Source organism: Citrus sinensis, chromosome 1 (assembly GCF_022201045.2).
Source record: "Citrus sinensis cultivar Valencia sweet orange chromosome 1, DVS_A1.0, whole genome shotgun sequence".
In the NCBI taxonomy this organism is placed as follows: domain Eukaryota; kingdom Viridiplantae; phylum Streptophyta; class Magnoliopsida; order Sapindales; family Rutaceae; genus Citrus; species Citrus sinensis.
The window spans coordinates 12,714,142-12,741,023 of NC_068556.1; the positions used below are offsets into that span (position 1 = coordinate 12,714,142).

At 38.8% G+C, this 26,882-nt stretch overlaps 1 protein-coding gene and 1 pseudogene across 1 annotated transcript; both read left to right on the top strand.

The window, feature by feature from the left end:
• Positions 1-611: 611 nt before the first annotated feature.
• LOC112497969 (polyprotein of EF-Ts, chloroplastic-like) lies at positions 612-20,154 on the top strand (annotated as a pseudogene).
• Positions 20,155-20,682: 528 nt separating this feature from the next.
• Positions 20,683-22,832, top strand: LOC102610230 (polyprotein of EF-Ts, chloroplastic). Its single transcript, XM_052443804.1, has 3 exons — positions 20,683-21,198; positions 21,283-21,395; positions 22,196-22,832. The coding sequence occupies exons 1-3, from the start codon at positions 20,683-20,685 to the stop codon at positions 22,830-22,832; spliced, it is 1,266 nt and encodes a 421-aa protein (XP_052299764.1).
• The last annotated feature ends 4,050 nt before the right edge of the window (positions 22,833-26,882 follow it).

Sequence of the window (26,882 nt, forward strand, 5' to 3'; positions counted from 1 at the left end):
TAAAATCATGAGTTTCTAATTTCTCTTTTTCTCTCTGTCAATGAAGCTCTAAACGTTTTTAAACATAAAACAAAAACTTACATCTGTTCATTTTGAAACTAAAAGAAGTATGCTCTGCACTTGCCTTTTGCAAGGATCTTGTGCATCAGAAAACTTTTGATAATTTCTTATCTGGTTTGGTTCCCTGTTTTAGACTAAAGGAAAGTCTCTTTTGGGTTATATAACCCGACATGAAAATGTTTCAAAGCTTTTGATCTCAGAGGTATATCGGCTGGAAACCCGAACTTGCGGACTACTAGTCCAAAGAACAGTTTTAACTGTTATAGTTCTGGTATAACAACGCCACGTATTCTCACTGACCTTATGGTATCATTTTCTATTGCATTGTTATGATTATAAATTTATTTATGTATTTGATTGTTGCTATTATTATTATTTTACTATTAATATTAGTACTAGTATTAACATAAAATTAGTACTCGGACTTATTTGTTATTGGGCCAAGTTTTAGCTCAAGCCCATTTTCGTCATTTTATCCAAATCATTACTAGGAAAAAATTGGAAAAACTAGCTATAAATAGATGGTTCTAGGAGAGAAAATGAGAGCGAGCCTCTTCTCTTCCTTCCTCGTCGGCCATTGAAGAAGTTTGAGAGGTGGATAAAGATTTTTGGGTGGCTTATATCATTGGAGTGTAAAAATTGTTGGATAATTGTGGAGATGATTAAGGTATTTAAGTGCTTTATTTCTTGTATAATCTTAGATCTATTGGGTTTTATCTCTATGATTATGTGTTGGGAGTTATAATTCTTGATGTTATTGCATGATTTTCATGGGTATTGATTAAATGACAACCTTGAGGATTAAGGAAATATTGTGCTGGATTTTTATGACCGTGACTCACTGCGAAAATTATTTAAAATTATGCATTTTAAGTTAAGAAAATTTGTTCATATCCGCTGAAGTAGACATCTTGGGCGTTACTTTGTTTCATTCAAAAATGAAATTTTGAATGAGGCCTATGATTCTAGAAAATTAACATCTTCGTGTGCTGTAAGATTGAAAAAAATATTTAGATTGACCAAACCTTCTCAAAAATTTATGAAACTTTCCAGATCTAGTTTATCATATTCAAATTTGGGGTCCTAATTCCTTTTATTTAAATTTTTGTTAATTGATAATTAAAGGATACTCAATTTGGGATTCTGGATTTCAGGACATAACAGTCTTCAAATAAAATTTATTTTCAGCAGATTTTGAATGAATTTGGCTTTGAAATTTTTTAGTATCTATATATTAATGTGTTTATTTAAGCCCCAGAAAACTTAATAATTTTTTAATTCGTATGTGATTTTATAAAAATTGGAGATTGAAGACTTGCCATTATGTTTCTACATTGTGAGAATGAAACCTTTTAACTCATATATAAGTAGTTTATATATGAGTAGACTATTACTACACTCTTATATGAGTATGATGTTCATGGAAGCTGATGAGAACCATCAAGGGAATACCATTAAAGTTTCAAGTGATCATTTGCACATTCATGGAGGCCCAATTACAAGAGTTAGAGCCAAAAAGATGCAAGCTGCATTAAATGGATTAATTGAGAAAATATGGATTGAAAATGCAATTCAAGATGCAAGACAAAATGAATTGGGCTTGGAGAGAAGACAAAGCATTGTGGGCATTATTCAAGCTATTGGGCAGCCAAATACACAATTTGGATCAAATGCAGAAAGGGAAAATTCGGAATAAATCTGGTATTGATTGAGCCAGAATTAATGTGCAAAGTATATACCGTTGGAAAGATAATTAAGTTAGCTTTCCAATGCATTTTATAGAGATGGATTTGGAGTTCTCTAAAAGGAGTTATGATCAATTTATTACAGCTTGTTCAGGTTAGGGAATTCAAACGACTCCTTTGATTATTCAACTTCATTTATTTGTTTTGTGTCAAGTTTATCAATGTGTTAGGTAAGTCTACCATTGATGATGGTGGGCTAGCATTATGTTTGTCAATGCTAACATTAATAATGGTGGGTTGGTGAAGGCTTTTAAAGCACCCTTTGACAAACCTATACTTGAAGGGTTGTTCCAATGTTTCCATTTGTATTTTTAGGATCTTGGGTTTCTTTTAGCCTATTTAAACTCAGCAACCTTGCTATGTAGGACAATTAAGAGATTAATGTTATTTGAATTTGAAAGATTATTCTTTCTTTGGTTCTTTTGAGAACTAGTGAACTCATCAAAAATTTTCATTCTTGTGGTGTTCATGATGCGAATCCCACAATGAAACTTTGAAACCCACACTTAATTTGTAGTTTCAACTTCCCAAGAAAGTTCTAAACAGATTTATGACAAACAAAACCTTGACCCAATGCTTAAGAAAACATGAACCAAAGGTATAGAGAATGATATTGATGCCACACTCAAGAAATAGATGAGAAGGTAAGTGATAAGTCTAAATTTAGAACGCCACAAGAATGCAAATTCTTGATAAGTTCACTAGTTCTCAAAAGAACCAAAGAAAGAATAATCTTTCAAATTCAAATAACATTAATCTCTAATATTATTACATAGCAAGGTTGCTAAATTTAAATAGACTAAAAGAAACCCAAGATCCTAAAAATACAAATGGAAACATTGGAACAACCCTCCAAGTAGGTTTGTCAAAGGATGTTTCAAAAGTCTTCACCAACCCACCATAAATAATGCTATCTTTGACAAACTTAATGCTAGCCTACTATAATTAATGCTATCATTGGCAAACTTAATGTTAGCCCACCATCATTGATGGTAGACTTACCTTACATATTGACAAACTTGAAACAAAACAAACAAATGAAGTTGAAAAACAAAGGAGTCGTTGAAAATCCCAAGTCTGAACAAGCTGTAATGAATTGGTTATAACTCCTTCTAGAGAACTCCAAATCCAATTCTGTAAAATTTATTGGAAAGCTAACGTAATTATCTTTCCAACGGTACATAGCTTGCACATTAATTCTGGCTCAATCAATACAATTTTTATTCCGAATTTGACCCTTCTGCATTTAATACAAATTTTGTATTTGGCTGTCCAATAACTTGAATAATGCCCACAATGCCTTGTCTTCTCTTCAAGCCCAATTCATGATGTCTTGCATCTTGAATTGCATTTTCAATCCATATTTTCTCAATTAATCCATTCAAAGCAGCTTGCATCATTTTGGCTCTTGCTCTTGTAATTGGACCTCCATGAATGTGCAAAGGATCACTTGAATTTTTAATGGTATTCCCTTGATGGTTCTCATCATTCCCCCTCTCCTGAAAAGGATTCATCCTCGAATCTTCACCTACATCGAAAGGAGAAAGATCAGAAACATTAAAAGTAGCACTGACATTATACTCACCAGGAAGATCCAATTTGTAGGCATTGTCATTGATCCGTGCAACCACTTGAAATGGACCATCTCCCTTTGGAAGCAACTTGGAACGCCTTTGTGCTGGGAACCTCTCCTTTCTCATATGCACCCAAACCCAATCTCCAGGCTGAAAAACCACTTGCTTACGTCCTTTATTGGCTTGAGTGGCATATTGTTCAGTTCTCTTTTCTATGTGTTGACGTGTTCTCTCCTGGAATTGCTTGACAAATTCAGCTTTCTTTTTACCATCCATACTAGCATGCTCATCAATAGGTAAAGGTAATAAATCCAAAGGAGTTAATGGATTAAAACCATATACAATCTCAAATGGTGAAAATTTAGTAGCTGAACGGATAGTTCTATTGTAAGCAAATTGAACATGTGGCAAACATTCTTCCAAAGTTTTCAAGTTCTTTTGAATAATAGCACGCAACAAAGTAGACAGTGTTCTATTTACAACCTCAGTTTGTGGATGACAAGTAGTAGAAAACAAAAGTTTAGTACCCAACTTACCCCACAAAGTTTTCCAAAAGTGGCTAAGAACTTAGCATCTCGATATGAAACTATGCTCCTTGGTACTCCATGCAACCTGAAAGATTTTTCAAATGGCCATGCTATCTCTTGATAAGATCTGTGAACAAAAAGAATTCTTTAAAGATCTCATGGAAGACAAGAAACCCTTCTCTGAAGCTTGTAAAAAACCTTATCTCAAAATCGAGTGTAAGGATGACAAAGAAACGACATTTCCGGAAACACTTCCACAGAAAGTCATCCTCCAAAAAACCTTTTCGGTATTTCAAAAAGAAAGATGTCTCTCAGTACCGGAAGAAAAAATCCAACTGTTGTTTCATTTGTAAGAAACGCAGTCACTTTGCCCGCAATTGTCCCCACAAACCAGCCAAAGCTATTCGTCTTATACAACATCTTCAACATTCTTCTTTGCTATCTGAGAATGACGATGTCGAATCAAATTTTTCAGAACAGTCAACACAAGATGATCAGACTGCCTTTCTAATTGCAGAATCTTCAGATTCTGAAGATATTTCCGTCATCTCTACAGTTCAAATTGTTAACCATGTTTCCACTATTCCAAGGCCTTCTCTCAAGATGTCCATCCTTCCTTCCAAATTCCATAAACCTATTCCTATTATTGGGTTTATTGACACTGGTGCAGATACCAGTATGATTGATCCTTCTGTTCTTCCATTAGACAGTTGGGAACCTCATTCTAAACTTTTCAGAGCAGTTAATGGTGAGACCTTTGAAACAACTTTGATTACCAAAAAGCCCATTGGTATTCAATTCTTTCCGAATTGTATAATTTGGAAAAAGATTGTAGCCTCCAAGCTTCCAGATAAAGATTTACTCATCGGTTTTGACATTCTTCATTTGGTTAAAAACCTTTTCCTTACCAGTTCTGGAGTTCGCTACAAACAAATGTTCTTGCCCTATATAGACACTCTCCGTCTGTATGCCCTTTCAGAGACACCATCCCCATACAGTCATATCTCACAAAAGCTCTTAGAGTTCTGTCCAGAAAATCACTCACAGTTCTACCATCCTTCACCTCTTTGGAAAAATGAACAATTCTTCATTCACCTTCCCTTCAAACTCAATGAAGACATAAACCCTACAAAAGCATCACACCCGGGTATGTCTCCTTCAGACCTCTTACTTGCCAAGCAAGAATGCTCTCAGTTACTCCAACAAGGTCTTATTGAGTCTACTGATTCAGATTGGGCTTGTCAAGCCTTTTATGTTGAAAAACGATCTGAATTAGTTCATGGGAAAAAGAGATTAGTAATTGATTACCAGCCACTCAATTCTTTTCTTAAAGATGATAAATTTCCCCTTCCAAAAATCCAGACCCTGTTTGTCCATCTTCAAGGGGCTCGTATCTTCTCTAAGTTTGATTTAAAAGCTGGTTTTTGGCAACTTGGTATTTCACCAGTTGATCGTCACAAAACTGCCTTCTGCATCCCTGATGCCCATTACCAATGGACAGTTATGTCTTTTGGTCTCAAAGTTGCTCCCTCCTTATTTCAAAAAGCCATGACAAAAATCTTTAGTCCTATTCTCCATCATGCATTAGTCTACATTGACGATATCTTGTTATTTTCTTCTGACCATGAGAGCCACCAGAAGCTCCTTTTGGATTTCTTTCACATTGTACAGGCACGTGGCATCATGCTTTCCGAAAAGAAAAGCAGCATAGGAAAGGAATCAATTGACTTTCTTGGCATGGTGATTAAAGACGGCCAGTATCAGCCTGGTCCCCATATTGCAATCGAATTACTCAAGTTTCCGGACACACATCTCAATAGAAAGCAGATACAACAATTCCTCGGGATTGTTAATTATGTCTGTGATTTTATCCCAAAAGTTGCAATCCACACCAGCCAGCTGTCACGCATGCTCAAGAAACAATGCCCTCCATGGGGCCTTGCTCAGACAAAAGCTGTCAAGCAGCTAAAGGTGATAGCCCAATCACCTCCTCCACTCCGAATTCCCACAAGTGGACAACGCATCCTCCAAACTGATGCCAACGATGATTATTGGAGTGCCATTCTCCTTGAAGACATCAATGGCGTGCGTCATTTCTGTGCACATGCAAGCGGACAATTCAAAGACTCTGAAAAGAACTACCATGTGATCTACAAAGAGATTTTGGCAGTTAAGTATGGCATTAAAAAATTTGAATTCCATCTTATCAGCCACAAATTCCTTATCAACATGGATAATTCATCTTTTCCCCGCATCTTTGACTTCAAGAACAAATTGCTACCTGACAAGCAATTACTCAGCCTTAAAACCTAGTTTGCTAAGTATGATTTCACTGTTCAACACATAAAAGGCAACCAAAACCTCATTCCAGACTTCCTCACCCGTCCAGCTATAAATAAACCCGCACGCATTTCCTCAATTCAAACCATTCCAGTTATAGCAATGAATCGCCAACTTACTTTCAAAGCTCTCAACCAAAGAAATTTCCCCATGAACATCTCTTTCCAATCGGCTTACCAACTTCAAGATTTTGCAAAGAAATTCCTTTACAGGTTTTTCTTTAATGTTCAGACCAAAAACCCTGACCGCTTTCCTAATCTTTGCATGGAGTTTCTCACAGGCCTCACTCTGTCCTCTCTGTCCATCTCTGAAGATGAGCTTTGGTATATGTGGTGTCTCACCACCTTGTATGCTACAAAGCTAGTTTTTCCCATCAAACCAGTCCTGACTCACCTTACCACTCCAGAGTTCTCACCAGACCTTCTCTGGACTCTCTTTGAATGGTATTCCCCCCTCACTTGGTGGCGCCAGCAACTCCAACATTTGTCTACCTTTCATGGATTAGACAAAATGTCAGCACAAGAAGCAAACATGTGGACTACAGCCTTCATTGTCCACATGCCTTATTTTCAGCATCCAGAAACACGGGACTACTGGACACAGGACATGGCACATGAATGGAGAACTTACCCTCATCCTTATATCTTCATCCATGATACATCGGTCACCTCCGTTCTCAAAGCCTATCTCATGGAACTTAACAATGTTCACCTGCCACAGATATTCACCACACCTCCATTGGACCATCACACACCCTTGAAATAATTCCAAAAACACAAGGCTGTACTCCAGGTTCAAGTTCAAGTCCTCACAGAATCCTTGTCATGGAACAACGTCCTGACTATACTAATGTCTTATTCCAAGATGCTCAGGACCCATGGGAAGACTTTCAGTCCCTTCTCCATACTGACCCTCCCCGTTATACTGTCACAAACCCAGACTCTCCTGCTCCATCTACCTCACAGCACATGTCTGAAGTTGATGAAGAAAAGTATCAACAAGCTGAGGCGTATCTCGACCAGAGGCAAAGGCGTCGGCACAAGCGCCAATATGAAAAAGACACAGGCGACGTGTCACCATCTCGTTATCCCTCCACTCCATGACAACGCCTTATCTTTGTCGCACGAGTTTTGATAGCACAACCCATGTGACTCCCGTTTGTCTTTTACTTTACTTTTGTTAAAGTCCTTGTCAGCATGCTTTACTTTTGCTAAAGTCCTTGTCGGTATGCTTTACTTTTGTTAAAATCCTTGTCGGTGTGCTTTGCTTTTGTTAAAGTCCTTGTAAGTATGCTTTCCCTTTTGTCAAAGTCCTTATCGACATGTTTTGCTGTCAAAAAAGGTGTGCTATGTGATATGATCATTCGAGAGGTCCTGTTCTCAATGATTGTCTATATAAGGCACCTTTGGTCTCAGTTGTAAGGGAGCCAATCTGAAAAATAAAAGCTTAAGTTTTATACATCATGTTTCCCTAAACCTCTCTCTCTCTTCTAGGAATTGAAGAAATTATTCGAATTAAAAATGATACGCTCACCTCAAAATTTCTAAACTGAGTATGCTCTGCACTTGCCTCAAGCCTGAGGATCCCGTGCATCAGAAAGGTCCTGTTTATCCTCCAAAACTGATTTTTCTAAAATGAAAGTGTTTTCTCACAACGTTCACCCTCTTTGAAGGTTTTTGGGTGGTATCGTGAAAAAATTATTTTCAAAAATGAATTTCGGATTTGGTATTAACTGGATAAGTGTATATCGGCTGGAAACCAAAGTGTACGGACTACTGGTCCAAAGGAGATTTAAATATCTTGGCTTGCCAAGGATCTCATCACTCTGGTGTAACAACGCCACGTACAACTACCCACTGGTATCAGAGCTACCCTTCATGTTGAGGTGGTATCATTAGTAATTTGAATAATCTTATTTGATCTCCTAGAAGACGATTCATCAACCATGGAAACAAACACATCTTCCACTTCTACATCCTCTTCATCTCATATTTCTCTTTCTTCTACTCTCTCTCTTCCCAAATCATGCTCTAAACACATAACCTCCAAAATCGAGAATCTTGTTGAATATTCTTATATTCCAGAATCTGCTCAAATCAATGAGTCCCAGTTTCCCATCATGAGTCCTTACAATCTCTACAAACAGAAAACTTCTTTCACTAGAAGTATTCGGACCCTCATCTCCACTAAAAGACCACTCCCAAAAGAGTATATCCAGTCTTCTAGACTGGACCAATGTGCTCTACAAGCCTCACAAAGTGAACAATATGTCACTATGGAAATACCTTTAGATCTCGTTGCCAACTGGAAACGAGAAGGCTACACACACCTCCATCTTGGTGGTGTTCGATCAATTCTCACTCTTCATGGTTGAAAAGGCTTACCTGTTACAGCTAGAATTGCTCTCCTAGACACCAGGTTCAAGGAGTACCAACACGCTGTTGTCGGCACTGTTCTAACAACCCTTCATGCTGGCAGTGTCTTATTAACCTTTTACCCCAATTTCAACCTCTCTCTTGAGGATCCCAACCTTCCAACAACCCTTAAAGTCCAGATCTAGCTCCAAGGAGCAAAATAAACACCCACATCAAAGATTGCAACCCTCCATCATCAAATAGTCTATCGATTACAGAATCATGCCCTCGATCTTCCTACACCATACACAACTTCTGATGCCTTGATGATCTTGGCAGACACAGACACAATTCCAACCATTATCCAAATCCCCAAACAAATCCAGAAACAAGACTTGCTCAAGCTCATGCCTCTTGAATGGCTAACTAACTATGAGCATTTTCACCAAAATTCGGAACCAGGACAAACCACAGAAGCCACGTTTAACAGACGACCAAATGGTCAAGTTAAACTATCTTTTCAAGCCCCTGACACCGAGCCTGTTTCAAACAGTCCACAGCTTTCCTATACTGCTATGATCACAGCAGTTCAAACTGGTCAAGAAAAGAAACTTCCTATTCATGGTTTTTCATCCGAAGGGTATCCAGTATATCCTGATAAAATCAATGGTCATTTCCTATGGGATGTGCCTGAAGCCCATATGTGCAATCCGGATTGTCCTTGTTTGGATGATATGGATATTGATGAAGAATTGGAAGTTATGCGGAGAAAGAAAAAGAAGAAGAAAAAATCTTCTCATCCTCTACCATCTTGCAAATCCTTCCTTCCACAACCTCCACCGGATCCCAAACCTCCTGCTCAACCAATTAGATCATGCCTCATGTTTTCAAGTCATTCCTATGAAGAATCATTTCCTCCACTTGAAAAACAGACAGACACACAAACCCGTGTTACCTCAAAACCTTTTGTTCAATCTCCAATTACAGCCTCTGGGCAACCTGAAGAACCAAAACAGTATGAAGCTGTTTTGAATTGGCAAACAAAAAATGCCAGTGCTCAAAATCATACTCTTCAACAACTCGGTAAGAAAATTGACCGTGTTGCAAATCAAGTCTCCCAGACTGAAACTAAAGTTGACTCCATCAGCAATCGTCTTGATCAGATGTACCTACATCTCCAAGACCGCATCTCTGAGTTAGATGCTGATCTCAGACGAATGATCAACAATCATATATGAGGTCCAGAGTTTAATAAAAAAGAAGCTGAGATTAGAAAGCTCAAAGCCGAATTGTCAAGGATTGATGCTGAAAAGGCCAGACCTTCCCTTTTTACTCAACCACAACCTACACCAGTATCTCCTCCAATCTTTGAAACCTATGCACCTTTCTACACTCCATCCCGACCTCAACAACCTGTTTATAATCAGTTTTTTGGTTTCTCCCACCTTCAACCAACTCCTCAACCATCTTCACCCAAAAAATCAAGATCTAAGGTCAAAATCTTTGAACCACGACCAAAGGCCACTTCCCCTTCCTCTACATCTACAATGCCTCTAGAAGAATCACCATAAGACATTCCCAAGCCTCGTAACAAAGATAAAGGCCCAATAGACCAGTATCATTATCGTACTGTCCAGATCCAATCTTTAGATTCCTCTGACTCTTCTGAGCCTGAAACAAATAACTCATCTTCGACCTCACCCTATGACTCCTCACAAGCCTCCACTGACTCTGAGTCTGAATATGCTGACATTACCGGCATATTAATGGCCACTGAAACTGCAGATCCAAGTGCCTCTACTTCAACACCCATTGTTGATGACAATCCTTCTGACCAAGCATCTCAAATAGAACCCATACCACCACCAGTTCATGAACACTCAACAAAACCATCTTCAGCATCTTGGTTTACATTTGATGACATTCCCCGTCATACATGGGCTGCAAGACTTCAAGAATTTGCTGCTTGGATTGATCTCCAAGGTACCAAGCTAATGCTCAACCTCAAGTCGTTCTTCGTGAATTCATGGCCCGCTCCACGGGTTCTTTACGAGACTGGCTAGAAAGCTTAGGGGAATACAGACAACTCCAATTCATGGAATCCCCGGTTGGTACAACCCTCAATATTATTCATGAGCAATTCATGGGTGAAAAAACTGCTTCCACTGAAGCAGACAGAAAAGAATACCATCAGATGAAATGTTGTTCTCTCAAAAGACACCTTCTGGATGCTCATTATAAAAGAATGAGTATTCTATTCTACAAGCTAAATGGGTTCAATGAGCCATCTCTTAAACATGTCTTCATTGCCTCTCTTCCCCCTGAGTTACAACCCGATCTTCAAAGAAAACTCACAACCTCAAATCTGAGCATAGTTGATATCTCTCTGGGAAAGATTTTTCAAATGGCCATGCTATCTCTTGATAAGATCTGTGAACAGTTTTGTGACATGGAATGAAATGTGCCATCTTTGAAAACCTTCTAGATAATGCATCAGCCACCACATTCTCCTTACCTTGTTTATATTTTATCACATAAGGAAATGGCTCAATAAATTCAACCCATTTGGCATGTCTCTTATGTAACTTACCTTGCCCTTTCAAATGCTTCAAGGACTCATGATCAGTGTGTATAATAAACTCTTTAGGTAGAAGATAATGTTGCCAAGTTTCTAATGCTCTCACCAATGCATACATCTCCTTGTCATAGGTAGGATAGTTTAGGGCTGCTCCACTCAATTTCTCACTAAAGTAAGCAATTGGACGCCCTTCTTGCATCAAAACAGCTCCAATACCTATACCTAAAGCATCACACTCATTTTCAAAAGTTTTAGTAAAATCAGGTAAAGCAAGTAATGGTGCAGAAACCAATTTTTCCTTAATTAGATTAAATGCCCTTTCTCGTTCACTATCCCACTTAAATCCCACATGTTTCTTCACAATTTCAGTTAATGGTGCAGCAAGGGTGCTAAAATCTTTCACAAATCTTCTATAAAAACTAACCAAACCATGAAAACTTCTTACCTCACTTACACTTTTAGGTGTAGGCCACTCTTTAATAGCCTTTACCTTCTCTTCATCAACCTCAATTCCTTTAGCACTTACAACATAACCAAGAAAAACAATCTGATTTGTACAAAAGGAACACTTCTTCAAATTAGCATACAACTTTTCCTTCCTTAAAATAGTCAATACACTTTGCAAATGTTCAATGTGTTCATCTAAGCCTTTGCTATAGATCAAAATATCATCAAAATAGACAACTACGAATTTACCAATAAAAGCACGCAAAACATGGTTCATTAACCTCATAAAAGTGCTAGGTGAATTAGATAACCCAAATGGCATCACTAACCACTCATATAAACCATATTTTGTTTTAAAGACAGTTTTCCACTCATCTCCCTCTCTAATCCCACTTTTAAGATCAATTTTACTAAACACACAAGAACCATGCAATTCATCAAGCATGTCATCAAGTCTAGGAATAGGATGTCGATACTTTATAGTGATTTTATTAATTGCACGACAGTCAACGCACATCCTCCATGTTCCATCCTTTTTGGGCACTAGTAAAACTAGTACCGCACATGGACTCATGCTCTCCCTCACATATCCTTTTGCTCTTCAACTTGCCTTTGAAGCTCCTTTGTCTCCTTGGGGTTACTTCTATATGCAGGTCTATTAGGAATGGTAGCTCCAGGGACGAAGTCTATTTGATGCTCAATTCCCCTAATAGGTGGCAAACCGTTAGGGACTTCATTTGGAAACACATCATCAAAGTCCTGCAAAAGAGTCACAATAGCACTAGGCAAGGAAAAGTTAAGCTCATTAGTGTGTAAACAAGCCTCTTTTTACAAAAGTACAATGATAGACTGTTTTGAAAAGAAAGCCCTCTTAATCTCACTTTCTTTTGCAAACAAGTTCACTTGCTGCCTCTCTTTTCTCTCAACAATATTTTTTTCTATCTTTTCACTTGCTTTTCTCTCAATCTCTCTTTCTTTTGTACTCACATTTTCATTTTTTGTATCACTCTCTTTTTGTATTGACATTTGATCCTCATACACTTGCCTAGGTGTTAATGGTACAAGAGTGATTTGCCTTTTGTTCATTACAAAAGAATATCTATTTAAGTAACCATCATGTGTCACACGCCTATCATATTGCCAAGGTCGACCCAAAAGAATGTGTCCAGCATGCATGGGTACTACATCACATAGAACCTCATCCTTGTATCTCCCAATGGAGAATGAAACCAGCACTTGTTTATTTACTTTAACTTCCCCACAATCATTCAGCCATTGTAGCTTATAAGTTTTCAAATTTAATTTTTCAACTAAACTAGTGCTAGCTACATTAGTACAACTTCCACCATCAATTATCATACTACATACCTTATCTTTGATGTGGCATCTAGTATGAAAGATGTTATCACGTTGTACTTATGCATCCTCTTTTACTTGCATGTTGAGAGCACGCCTAGCAACCATCAATTTACCATCAACAAGATATTCTACACCATCATTAGCATCCTCCAAAGGTGGCATAAGATCATCATCTAATTCACTCTCGGTTTCAACATCACCATCATCCCTCAAGATCATTACTCTCTTATTTGGGCATTGAGATGCAATATGACCTGTCCCCAAACATTTAAAACACTTAATATCTCTATTTCTAGAGTGTTGGGAATCAGATTTACCTTTGCTTTGGTTGCCTCCCTCTTTATGATCCTTGATTGGCTCAATCTTAGGCTTTGAAACAACCTTTTCATCTTTGCTCCATTTCGACTTCCATGAGGAAGATGAACCCAAATTGGTTCTAGTTGAACCTTTCTTTTTTAGTAGTTGTTCCACTTTCATGCCCATGTGAACCATGTCTTCCAACTCAACATAGTGCTGCTCTGATACTAGTGGGTTGTTGTACGTGGCGTTGTTCTACCAAATCTACGACAACACAAATTCTGTCCTTAGGGCCAGTAGCCCGCAAGTTCTGGTTTCCAGCCGATATACACTTATCCAGTTAATACCAAATCTGAAAATCATATGTGAAAACGGTTTTTCACGTTACCACCCGAAAACTCGGCACTCATGGCCTTCAAAGAGGGTGAACGTTCTGAGAAAATACTTTCATTTTATAAAAATCGATTTTGGAGGATAAAAACAGGACCTTTCTGATGCACAGGATCCTCAAGCTTGAGGCAAGTGCAGAGCATACTCAGTTTAGAAATTTTGAGGTGAGCGTATCATTATTAATTCAAATAATTTCTTTAATTCCTAGAAGAGAGAGAGAGGTTTAGGGAAACATAATGTATAAAACTTAAGCTTTTATTTTCATATCGGCTCCCTTACAACTGAGACCAAAGGTGCCTTATATAGAGGATCATTGAGAACAGGACCTCTCGAATGATTATATCACATAGCACACCTCTTTTGAAAGCAAAACATGCCGATAAGGACTTTTACAAAAGGTAGAGCATACTTACAAGGACTTTAACAAAAGTAAAGCATACTTACAAGGACCTTAACAAAAGTAAAGCATACCGACAAGGACTTTAACAAAAGTAAAGCACACCGACAAGGACTTTAACAAAAGACAAACAGGAGTCACATGGGTTATTGCATCAAAAGTTGTGTGAGAGCGACAAAGTGTCATTATGGAGTGGATGGATAGCGCGATGGTGACACGTCTCCTGTTTCTGTCTTATATTGTCGCTTGTGCCGATGCCTCTGTCTCTGGTCGAGATACGCCTCAGCTTGCTGATACTTTTCTTCATCAGCTTCAGATATGTGCTGTGAGGTAGATGCAGCAGGAGAGTCGGGGTTGGTGACAGTATAATGGGGAGTGTCAGTATGGAGAAGGGCCTGAAAGTCTTCCCATGGGTTCTGAGCGTCTTGGAATAAGACATTGGTGTAGTCAGGACGTTCCATGACAAGTATTCCTTGAGGACTTGAACTTGAACCTGGAGTACAGCCTTGTGTTTTTGGAATTATTTCAAGGGTGTGTGATGGTCCAATGGAGGTGTGGTGAATGTTTGTGGTAGGTGGAGGAACATTGTTAAGTTCCATGAGATAGGCTTTGAGAACGGAGGTTATCGCTGTATCATGGATGAGGGTAAGTTTTCCATTCATATGCCATGTCCTGTGTCCAGTAGTCTCGTGTTTCTGAATATTGGAAATAAGGCCTGTGGACGATGAAAGCTGTAGTCCACATGGTAGCTTCTTGGTTTGGCATTTTGTCTAAGCTGTGAAAGGTATACAAATGGTGGAGTTGCTGGCACCACCAAGTGAGGGGAGAATACCATTCAAAAAGAGTCCATAGAAGGTCTGGGGAGAACTCTGGAGTGGTAAGGTGAGTCAGGACTGGTTTGATGGGAAAAACTAGCTTTGTAGCATACAAGGTGGTGAGACACCACATATACTAAAGCTCATCTTCAGAGATGGACAGAGAGGACAGAGTGAGTCCTATGAGAAACAGGTGCTCCATGCAAAGATTAGGAAATCGGTCAGGTTTTTTGGTCTAAACATTAAAGAAAAATCGGTAAAGGAACTTCTTTGCAAAATCTTGCAATTGGGAAGCCGATTGAAAAGAGATGTTTGTGGGGAAATTTCTTTGGTTGAGAGCTTTGAAAGGAAGTTGGAGATGCATGGCTATAACTGGAATGATTTGAATTGAGGAAATGAGTGCGGGTTTATTTATAGCTGGATGGGTGAGGAAGTTTGGAATGAGGTTTTGGTTGCCTTTTATGTGTTGAACAATGAAATCATATTTAGCAAACCAGGTTTTGAGGCTGAGTAATTGCTTGTCAGGTAGCAATTTGTTCTTGAAGTCAAAGATGTGGGGAAAAGAAGAGTTATCCATGTTGATAAGGAATTTGTGGTTGATGAGATGGAATTCAAATTTCTTAATTCCATATTTGACTGCCAAAATCTCTTTGTAGATCACATGGTAGTTCTTTTCAGAGTCTTTGAACCGTCCGCTTGCATGTGCACAGAAATGACGCACGCCATTGATGTCTTCGAGAAAAATGGCACTCCAATAATCATCGCTGGCATCAGTCTGGAGGATGCGTTGTCCACTTGTGGGAATTCGGAGTGGAAGAGATGATTGTGCTATGACCTTTAGCTGCTTGACAGCTTCTGTCTGAGCAAGGCCCCATGGAGGGCACTATTTTTTAAGCATGTATGACAGCGGGTTGGTGTGGATTGCAACTTTTGGGATAAAAGTAACAATCCCGAGGAATTGTTGTATCTGCTTTCTGTTGAGATGTGTGTCTGGAAACTTTAGTAATTCGATTGCAATATGTGGACCAGGCTGATACTGGCCGTCTTTAATCACCACGCCAAGAAAGCATGATGTCATGTGCCTGCACAATGTGAAAGAAATCCAAAAGGAGCTTCTAGTGGCTCTCATGGTCAGAAGAAAATAACAAGATATCGTCAATGTAGACCAATGCATGATGGAGAATAGGACTAAAGATTTTTGTCATGGCTTTTTTAAATAAGGAGGGAGCGACTTGAAGACCAAAAGGCTTATCAGTCCATTGATAATGGGCATTTGGAATGCATAAGGCAGTTTTGTGACAGTCAACCGGTGTAATACCAAGTTGCCAAAAATCAGCTTTTAAATCAAACTTAGAGAAGATACGAGCCCCTTGAAGATGGACAAATAGGGTCTGGATTTTTGGAAGGGGAAACTTATCATCTTTAAGAAAAGAATTGAGTGACTGGTAATCAATTACTAATCTCTTTTTTCCACGAACTAATTCAGATCGTTTTTCAACATAAAAGGCATGACAAGCCCAATCTGAATCAGTAGACTCAATAAGACCTTGTTGAAGTAACTGAGAACATTCTTGCTTAGCAAGCAAGAGATCTGAAGGAGACATACTTGGGTGTGAAGCTTTTGTGGGGTTTATGTCTTCGTTGAATTTAAAAGGAAGGTGAATGAAAAATTGTTCATTTTTCCAAAGAGGGGAAGGATGATGGAACTGTGAATGGTTTTCTGGATAGAACTCTAAGAACTTTTGTGAGATTTGACTGTATGGAGATTGTGTTTTAGAAAGTGTATACAGATGTAGTGTATCTGTATAAGGCAAGAACATCTGTTTATAGCGAACTCCAGAATTAGTGAGGAATAGGTTTTTAACTAAATGAAGGATGTCAAAACCTGTAAGTAAATCTTTATCTGGAAGTTTGGAGGCTATAATCTTTTTCTAAATTATACAATTCGGAAAGAATTGAATACCAATGGGTTTTTTGGTAATTAAAGTGGTTTCAAAGATTTCACCATTAACTGCTCGGAAGAGCTTGGAATGATGTTCCCAACAGTTGGAGGGGAGAACAGAAGGATCAATCATACTAGTATCCGCACCAGTGTCAATAAACCCGATGACAAGAATAGGTTTATGGAATTTGGAAGGAAGGATGGACATCTTGAGAGAAGGTCTAGGAATAATGGAAACATGATTAACAGTCTGAATTGTAGAGATGACTGAAATATCTTCAGAATCTGAAGATTCTGCGATAAGAAAGGCAGTATGATCATCTTGGGCTGACTATTAGGAAAAATTTGATTCGACATCCTCATTCTCAGATAACAGGGAAGAATGTTGAAGATGTTGGATAAGACGAACAGCTTTGGCCGATTTGTGAGGACAATTTCGGGCAAAGTGGCCGCGTTTCTTGCAGATGAAACAACGGTCGGATTTTTTCTTTCGGTACTGAGAAACATCTTTCTTTCTGAAATACCGAAAAGGTTTTTTGGAGGAGGATTTTTTGTGGAAGTGTTTCTGAAAATGTTTTTTCTTTTTGATCGAACAAACACACTTCTTTTCATCTTTACACTCCATCTTGAGATGAGGTTTTTTACAAGCTTCAGAGACAGGTTTTTTGTCTTCCATGAGATCTTTGAAGAATGCTTTCTGTTCACAGATCTTATCAAGAGATAGCATGGCCATTTGAAAAACTAATGTCAGTAATTTAAAGTGGCCGGAGGATTAAAAAAATACAAAAATTGAAAAATTCATCTTAAGTCCAAATATCTGATTGAGGCTTTTTGACTGTTATTCGACTGGACCAATATCTTTTAGATGATAATGTTATATCCCAACAGTCTTATATCTTAGTGAGCCAATGACATATATAATTGAGCTTGAAGGTGACTTGTGGAAAAGACTTAATCATAGTGCTCTAGCCCAATGCTCAGGCCTGTGATTGCAAATCTTACTTGTTGAACCATATGACACTCATTTTGCTGTAAAAAGTTGTTATGCTTGTTGAATTTCTTGGACTTGATTCTTGATATATCATGCATAGGGTAGATTCATGATCTAGTGCATATTCTGTACTTTTTGCAGGTGAAGATAGGGATGAAGTACTTGTTTTAGCCACAAGACTAGACCATTAATCTGACAGTTGAATTGAAGATGACGCCTGTAATCCCATGTTCTATAAGCAGTATTTCATCTATTCCTGTGACTGCTTTTACTATAAAAAAGAACAATTGTTTGACAAGATACAATTCAACAAGGAAATCTACAAAGCAAACAATATCCTCACAGAGATTTCTTTTACCTCTTCCATCTTCTGTCAGATTCTTTTCACAATTCCAAAGCGGGTCTGCTTTACAGCATAAATTTGCTCTCCACATAATATCAGCCACAGGGATCAATGTATCCGTGGAGGAATCAGATTCACCTACTGCAGATGATGATTCTGTTAGAGCCTCAGACATTCCGTCTGATGTTGAAACAAGTGAAAGTTCCTCTATAAAATCAGAGGCCAGTCCCACTCTAGTTGAGTCCAGACGATCAAGAATATCTAGGAAAAGTGAGATGCCACCTATAAAGAATGAAGACTTAATTCCTGGTGCAACGTTTACTCGTAAGGTAAGATCGATCCAGCCATTTGGTGCTTTCATTGATTTCAGAGCTTTCACAGATGGCCTGGTACATGTTTCAAGACTGAGTGATAACTTTGTTAAAGATGTTGGAAGCATTGTGTCTGTTGGACAAGAGGTTAAGGTTAGATTAATTGAAGCAAATGCTAAGACAGGACGTATTTCTCTTACCATGAGTGAAAGTGATGATATTAGCATGCTGCAACAACAGAAGGATGCTACTGCCAGTGGTGACAAGGTAAGGACTGCCAGACGGAGCACTTCGAAGCCTGGTCAAAAAAGGGATGAGATGAAAACCACAAAGTTTGTCAAGGGACAGGACCTAGAGGGCACAGTGAAAAATTTGACCCGTTCTAGTGCTTTCATATCTCTTCCTGAGGGGGAGGAAGGATTCCTTCCTACATCAGAGGAATCTGATGATGGGTTTGCAAACATGATGGGAGGCTCATCATTACAGGTAGGCCAGGAAGTCAGTGTCCGTGTACTGCGTATCTCAAGGGGACAAGTAACTTTGACAATGAAGAAAGAGGACGATGTGGGGTTGAACCTACAGCTCACCCAAGGGGTTATCCATGCTGCAACAAACCCCTTTGTGCTGGCCTTTCGGAGCAACAAGGATATTTCTTCATTTTTGGATGAGAGGGATAAGTCAGCAACAGCTGGTAAAAAATTAGAGAAACCAACCCCTATTGAGATAGGGGGAGAGGTGAGCCAAATGGAAGCTGGATCAAGTATCCCCAAGGTGCAGGACCAACCAACCAGCAGCGACAATGGTATGGCCAGTGTTCCTTCTATAATGAGTGAAATAGTTGAAGATGATGAAGCTCCGTCGAAAGAGAAGGATGAGCTAGCTGACATTACAAACAGAAATGAGGACCCCCAAAATGTAATGTCAGGCTCGCCAGAAACTTTGGATGGTGCACTCCAAACCATCGAGAAAGAAACAGAGGAGACTACTTTGAATTAGACAATTGAGGAGACTCCTTCTATTGACGTATCTGGAGAAATAGCCGAACAAGCCCTGTCCACTGATGGTCCAAAAGCTGGAGAATTTACAGAGAGTCAAACTAAAGATACGATAGCAAAAGATGAAGTGCAGATACTAACACCTGCTACAGAAGAGAAAGAAACTGAGGATACTACTGAAGCTTTGGCACCTGAGGGGAGTGTATCTACTGAGAAGCAGATAATTGGGGAGGCTGCTTCAACCAACTTATCTGGAGAGATAGCTGAACAAGTCTCAGTTTTCGACAGTCCAAAAGATGAAGAAGTTGTACAAAATCAAACTGATGATGTCATAGCAAAAGATGAAGAGCAAATCCAAACACCTACTACAGAGAGTGAAATTCCTTCAGCTGGATCACTCAAAGAGAAAGAATCTGGACCTATCCCTGACAAAAATGGCAGTATCATCAGCTCAGGGGAAGAACCAGATATTTCCTCTTCCCAGAAAACTAAAGGTTTCAAGCTAGGCTTCATTTTCTTTCAAAGTTTTTCTTTTAATAGTTGTTTTTATAATTTCTGTCTCAGAAATTTATATTTTAGTGTCCAAAATGTCAACCTGAAACCTTAAACGTAATTCTTCTAAAGCGAAGAGATGATATGGTATTTAACTAGATTGTGCAAAATAAGATAATGAGCTGAAAATTGTTTAGTTAAGATATTCAGTTAGGAAACAGTGACAGGTGCCATTCACATGTGGCCATAACTGTCCAAGTAATCAGTTTTCATGACCTCTGGTATAGCATAGAACACATCATTGTAGTGTTTGCATTTCAATGGTGTCTTCTGATGATATCTTGGCATAAATTTAAAGTAGGGATTTTGGACAATCTATTGCAATATTTTGTAATTGGAGGGTGTTTCAGGTGGTTTATGCATGATCATAATGTATCATGGTTAATCATTTAATGCCCAATCATGTTGGTGATGCAAGTCTTATTGAAACCTGTTTCCTATAAGTACTATCCTGATTATTGGAAACTTCTACTAACACTGCCTTTAGGCCTTAGTGAAATGAGGAATCACATTACAATTAAAAATATACGAGTGAAGTTAAGTAATGCTTTCAGCTTGTTGTTCTAACTGTAAAATTTGCCAATGTTTTGTGTGTGTATAATTCACATAGCAGTTGCAGTGGTACTAGAGCGTACTGACTTCCACTATCTACTTGTTTTTGGTTGATGACTGCAGCAACTGTATCACCAGCTCTAGTAAAGCAGCTTTGTGAAGAAACAGGAGCAGGAATGATGGATTGCAAGAAAGCACTTGTAGAGACTGGAGGGGACATTATTAAAGCTCAGGAATTTCTTAGAAAGAAAGGGCTAGCAAGTGCTGAAAAGAAAGCCAGTCGTGCCACAGCTGAAGGAAGAATAGGTTCTTATATTTATGATAGCAGGATTGGTGTCATGGTAGAGGTGAATTGTGAGACAGATTTCGTCTCTCAAGGTGACATTTTTAAGGAGCTGGTTGATGACCTAGCCATGCAGGTGGTTGCATGTCCCCAAGTGAAGTACATTGTTACAGAAGATGTTCCTGAAGAGATACTGAACAAGGAAAAAGAAATTGAAATGCAGAAGGAAGATCTCTTGTCGAAACCAGAGCAGATCAGGTCAAAGATTGTTGAAGGGCGGATCAGAAAGAGGCTTGAGGAGTTGGCATTGCTTGAACAACCATACATTAAGAATGATAAGATGGTGGTAAAGGACTAGGTGAAGCAAATCATTGCAACCATTGGAGAAAACATAAAAGTCAAAAGGTTTGTGCGGTACAATCTTGGAGAGGGCTTGGAGAAGAAAAGCCAGGATTTTGCTGCTGAGGTTGCTGCTCAGACTGCTGCAAAACCAATCGCAAAAGAACAGCCTGCTCCAGCTGAAACAAAGGAAACTGTAGAGAAGTAAGTTGCATTCCGCGAACTTGTATAGTATTACGAGATATAATAGTTTTTCATTATCTTATGTGTTTCATAACTAACCATAATGTGATTTCAAAAACAATCATCACCATGTGAAAGATTGGCATTAATTTGGAGTAGGATGAGCTCATTATGTAAAGAAAAACAATTGACCTTCCCATCAAATAGCCTGGCTGAAACTAGGGCAAATAAAAATTGAATTTTTCTTTTCCAGTTTCTCTCTATTGGTTCTGTCCCAACTTGTTCGAACCCATAGATAATACAAAATTTGTTGAGCCTAAATGTAGACTGCATTTGCAATAGCCAAAAATCCTACAAACACTCATGCAAACATTTGTGTTTCATAATTAGCTATCTTCATATACATTCACACTATTATTTTTGTTATCTAACATCCCCCAATATTGATTTCTCTTTGAATTTATGCTTGTCAAGGCCTTAGCATGAGTAAGTGCATAATATTTTGGATAACTACATGTGTTTTTTTTTTTTCCCCTCAATTTGGGGAGCACTTATATTTTTTCATATCTTCAACTTTTTCTTTTTATTGCCAACGGTGATTTGGGTCAATGGCATATCGTGAAAGGCAGAAGGCCTAGGTCCATACCAAGGTGTAGTAGGAGATTAGTCTCTCTGCTATTGGTCTGTCTGAGTCACCATATTATAGAAACTTTGTTTTATTAGCTGGTACATTTTGTGCATGTGCATTTGGGAAATATAAATGCGGCCTGCAGATGTTTTTTATGTTGCAAGTGATACAAATGCTTAATTTCCTATTGCAGACCACCAGCAGTTGCAGTCTCTGCTGCACTTGTTAAACAACTAAGGGAGGAAACAGGAGCAGGAATGATGGACTGCAAGAAAGCTCTCTCTGAAACTAGAGGGGATCTTGAGAAGGCACAGGAGTACCTCAGGAAAAAGGGTCTCTCTAGTGCTGATAAGAAATCAGGCCGGCTTACAGCGGAGGGTAGAATTGGTTCATATATTCATGATTCTCGCATCGGAGTACTAATTGAAGTCAATTGTGAGATAGACTTTGTGGGAAGAAGTGAAAAATTCAAGGAGTTGGTTGATGATCTAGCAATGCAAGTTGTGGCTTGCCCGCAAGTGCAATTCATATCCATTGAAGACATTCTGGAGGACATCATAAATAAAGAAAAGGAGATTGAGATGCAGAGGGAGGACCTTATTTCGAAACCTGAGAACATTAGGGAGAGAATCATTGAAGGGAGAATCATAAAGAGGCTTGGTGAGCTTGCTCTTTCAGAACAGCCATTTATCAAGGATGATAGTGTTTTGGTGAAAGACTTGGTCAAGCAAACTGTTGCTGCAATTGGGGAAAATATTAAAGTTCGAAGGTTTGTTCGATTTACTCTTGGAGAGACATACGAAGAGACACAAACTGAAACTGAAGCATGAGATGGAGGGACATTGCATTGGGGAAGCTTTGTAAGTACATTTGTGATGAAGTTCCCAAGCATGGAAGAATTTTGAATGAGAAAATAATCTGATTCTTTTTGTTGTGATTAAAGCAAGTTAGTTTCTAATTTCTTATATAATGCGGTACTTGTTGATTTTGTTAGATAGAAAGAGGAGGATTTTTTGTGGAAGTGTTTCTGAAAATGTTTTTTTCTTTTTAGTTGAACAAACACACTTCTTTTCATCTTTACACTCCATCTTGAGATGAGGTTTTTTACAAGCTTCAGAGAAGGGTTTTTTGTCTTCCATGAGATCTTTGAAGAATGCTTTCTATTCACAAATCTTATCAAGAGATAGCATGGCCATTTGAAAAATCTTTCCCAGAGAGATATCAGCTATGCTCAGATTTGTGGCTGTGAGTTTTCTTTGAAGATCGGGTTGTAACTCAAGAGGAAGAGAGGCAATGAAGACATGTTTAAGAGATGGCTCATTGAACCCATTTAGCTTGTAGAATAGAATACTCATTCTTTTGTAATGAGCATCCAGAAGATTTCTTTTAAGAGAACAGCATTTCATCTGATGGTATTCTTTTCTGTCTGCTTCAGTGGAAGCAGTTTTTTCACCAATGAATTGCTCATGAATAATATTGAGGGCTGTACCAATCAGAGATTCCATGAATTGGAGCTGTCTGTATTCTCCTAAGCTTTCTAGCCAGTCTCGTAAAGATCCCATGGAGCTGGCCATGAATTCACGAAGAACGATTTGAGGTTGAGCATTAGGCTTGGTACCTTGAAGATTAATCCAAGTAGCAAATTCTTGAAGTCTAGCAGACCATTTGTGAAGGGGAATGTCATCAAATGTAAACCAAGATGCTGAAGATGGTTTTGTTGAGTGGTCATGAACTGGTGGTGGTACTGGATCTGTTTGAGAAGCTTGGTTAGAAGGATTGTCATCAACAATAGGTGTTGGAGTAAAGGCACTCGGATCTGCAGTTTCGATGGCCATTAATATGCCTGTAATGTCAGCATATTCAGACTCAGAGTCAGTGGAGGCATTTGATGAGTCATAAGAGGAGGACGAAGATGAATTATTTGTTTCAGGCTCAGAAGAGTCAGAGGAATCTGAGGATTGGGTCTGGACATTATGATAATGGTACTGGTCCATTGGGCTTTTATCTTTTTTAAGAGGCTCGGGAATGTCTTGTGGTGATGCTTCTGGAGGGATTGTAGAGGTAAAGGAGGAGGAAGTGGCCTTTGGACGTGGTTCGGAGATTTTGACTTGGTTGAAGGTGGGAGAAACCAAAGAACTAATTATAAACAGGTTGTTGAGGTCGGAATGGTGTGTAGAAAGATGCATAGGTGTTAAAGATTGGAGGAGATACTGGTGTAGGTTGTGGTTGAGTAAAAAGAGAAGGTCGAGTCTTTTCAGCATCAATCCTGGACAATTTAGCCTTGAGTTTTCTGATCTCGGCTTCTTTTTTATTAAACTCTGGACCCCAGATATGATTGTTGATCATTCGTCTGAGATCGGCGTCTAGTTCAGAAATCCGATCTTGAAGATGTATATACATCTGATCTAAACGACTGCTGGTTGAATCAACTTTAGTTTCAGTCTGGGAGACTTGAGTGGCAACACGGTCAATTTTCTTACCGAGTTGGTGAAGAGTATGATTTTGAGCATTGGCATTTTTGGTTTGCCAATTCAAAACAGCTTCATACTGTTTTGGTTCTTCAGGTTGCCCAGAGGCTGTAATTGGAGATTGAACAAAAGGTTTTGAGGTGACACGGGTTTGTGTGTCTGTCTGTTTTTCAAGTTGAGGAAATGATTCCTCATAGGAATGACTTGAAAACATAAGGCAAGATCTAATTGGATGGACAGGAGGTTTGGGATCTGGTGGAGGTTGTGGAAGAAAGGGTTTGCAAGATGGTGGTGGATAAGAAGATTTTTTCTTTTTGTTTTTCTTTCTCCGCATAACTTCCAATTCTTCATCAATATCCGTATCATCCAAGCAAGGACAATCCGGATTGCACATATGGGCTTCATGAACATCCCATAGAAAATGACCATTGATTTTATCAAGATATACTAGATATCCTTCTGATGAAAAACCATGAATAGGAAGTTTCTTTTCTTGACCAGTTTGAACTGCTGTGATCATAGCAGTATAAGAAAGCTATGGACTGTCTGGAACGGGCTTGGTGTCAGGAGTTTGAAAAGACAGTTTGACTTGACCATTTGGTCGTCTGTCAAATGTAGCTTCTGTGGTTTGGACTGGTTCAGAATTTTGGTGAAAATGCTCATAGTTGGTTAGCCATTCAAGAGGCATGAGTTTGAGCAGATCTTGTTTCTGGATTTGTTTGGGGATTTGGATGATGGTTGGAATTGTGTCTGTGTCTGCCAATATCATTAGGGCATCAGAAGTCGTGTATGGTGTGGGAAGATCTAGTTCATGATTTTGTAATCGATACACTATTTGATGATGGAGGGTTGCAATCTTTGATGTGGGTATTTGTTCTGCTCTTTGGAGCTGGATCTGGACTTTAAGGGTTGTTGGAAGATTGGGATCCTCAAGAGAGAGGTTGAAATTTGGGTAAAAGGTTAATAAGACACTGCCAGCATGAAGGGTTGTCAGAACGGTTCCTACAACAGCGTGTTGATACTCCTTGAACCTGGTGTCTAGAAGAGCAATTCGAACTGTAACAGGTAAGCCTTTTCGACCATGAAGAGTGAGAATTAATCGTACACCACCAAGATAGAGGTGTGTGTATCCTTCTCGTTTCCAGTTGGCGATGAGATTTGAGGATATTTCCATAGTGACATATTGTTCACTTTGTGAGGCTTGTAGAGCACACTGATCCAATCTAGAAGACTGGATATACTCTTTTGGGAGTGGTCTTTTAGTGGAAATGAGGGTCCGAATACTTCTAGTGAGAGAAGTTTTCTGTTTGTAGAGATTGTAAGGACTCATAATGGGAAACTGGGACTCATTGATTTGAGCAGATTCTGGAATATAAGAATATTCAACAAGATTCTCAATTTTAGAGGTGATGTGTTTAGAGCATGATTTGGGAAGAGAGAGTAGAAGAAAGGGAAATATGATATGAAGATGATGTAGAAGTTGAAGATGTGTTTGTTTCCATGGTTGATGAATCTTCTTCTAGGAGATCAAATAAGATTATTCAAATTACTAATGATACCACCTCACCATGAAGTGTGGCTCTGATATCTTAATTTAAACCATGTAAAAATCTTGCCACAGTGGCCTCTCGTTTTTCTTCAATGTTGGCTCGAATCATGATTATTTCCATCTCCTTGTGGTAATCTTCCACACTTCTAGAACCTTGTATAAGACTTTGAAGCCTTTGGTGCAGCTCCCTATAATAATGACTAGGAACAAATCTCCTCCTCATGATGGCCATCATCTCCTCCCAAGTGTTTATAGGTCTTTCATGATTTCGTCTCCTACTAAATAATAGCATAATCAGTAAATTCAACAACATCTAATTTTACCTTTTTCTCCTCAGAGTAGTTGTGGCAATCAAATACTAGCTCCACCTTTTTTTCCCACTCCAAATAAGCTTCCGGATCATTTTTACCTTGAAAAGAATGAATTTTCAGTTTGATACTCCCCAAATCACGATCTATACGCCTTGCCCTCCTAGTATCTCTTCCACTCATGTCAACGGTGGCCTGGTCATCAAAAACATCTATGTCATCGCCATCTTCTTCTCTCATGACAGCACTCCCTTGATTACCTATTACATTATGAGCTATTGGTTGTTGCCCCCTTTGTAGATTGGCTATGGCAGTGTCTTGCCTCTCCAATTTGTCACGAATCTCTCCAAACATCAGATTCATGTGCTCAAATTGTTGTTGCATGGCTTTGAGCATGATTGATTGGTCTATAGCTTCTTGATCTTTTGACATATTTGTGATCTGAAAAGAATGTTAGCAAAAAGACCTCACAACACTCCCTCACGTGTTTCACTCAATTTGATGTCACTTAACTCTCGTCTTTAACACACAAAATGGCTTTTACCCTCTAATGAT

Excerpts from the sequence above, each read along its gene's own strand:
- LOC102610230 (XM_052443804.1), top strand. The coding sequence starts at position 20,683 with ATGACTGCAGCAACTGTATCACCAGCTCTAGTAAAGCAGCTTTGTGAA. Across the intron at positions 21,199-21,282 it reads TTAAGAATGATAAGATGGTG|GGCTTGGAGAAGAAAAGCCA; the intron begins GTAAAGGACTAG and ends AATCTTGGAGAG. Across the intron at positions 21,396-22,195 it reads ACAAAGGAAACTGTAGAGAA|ACCACCAGCAGTTGCAGTCT; the intron begins GTAAGTTGCATT and ends TTCCTATTGCAG.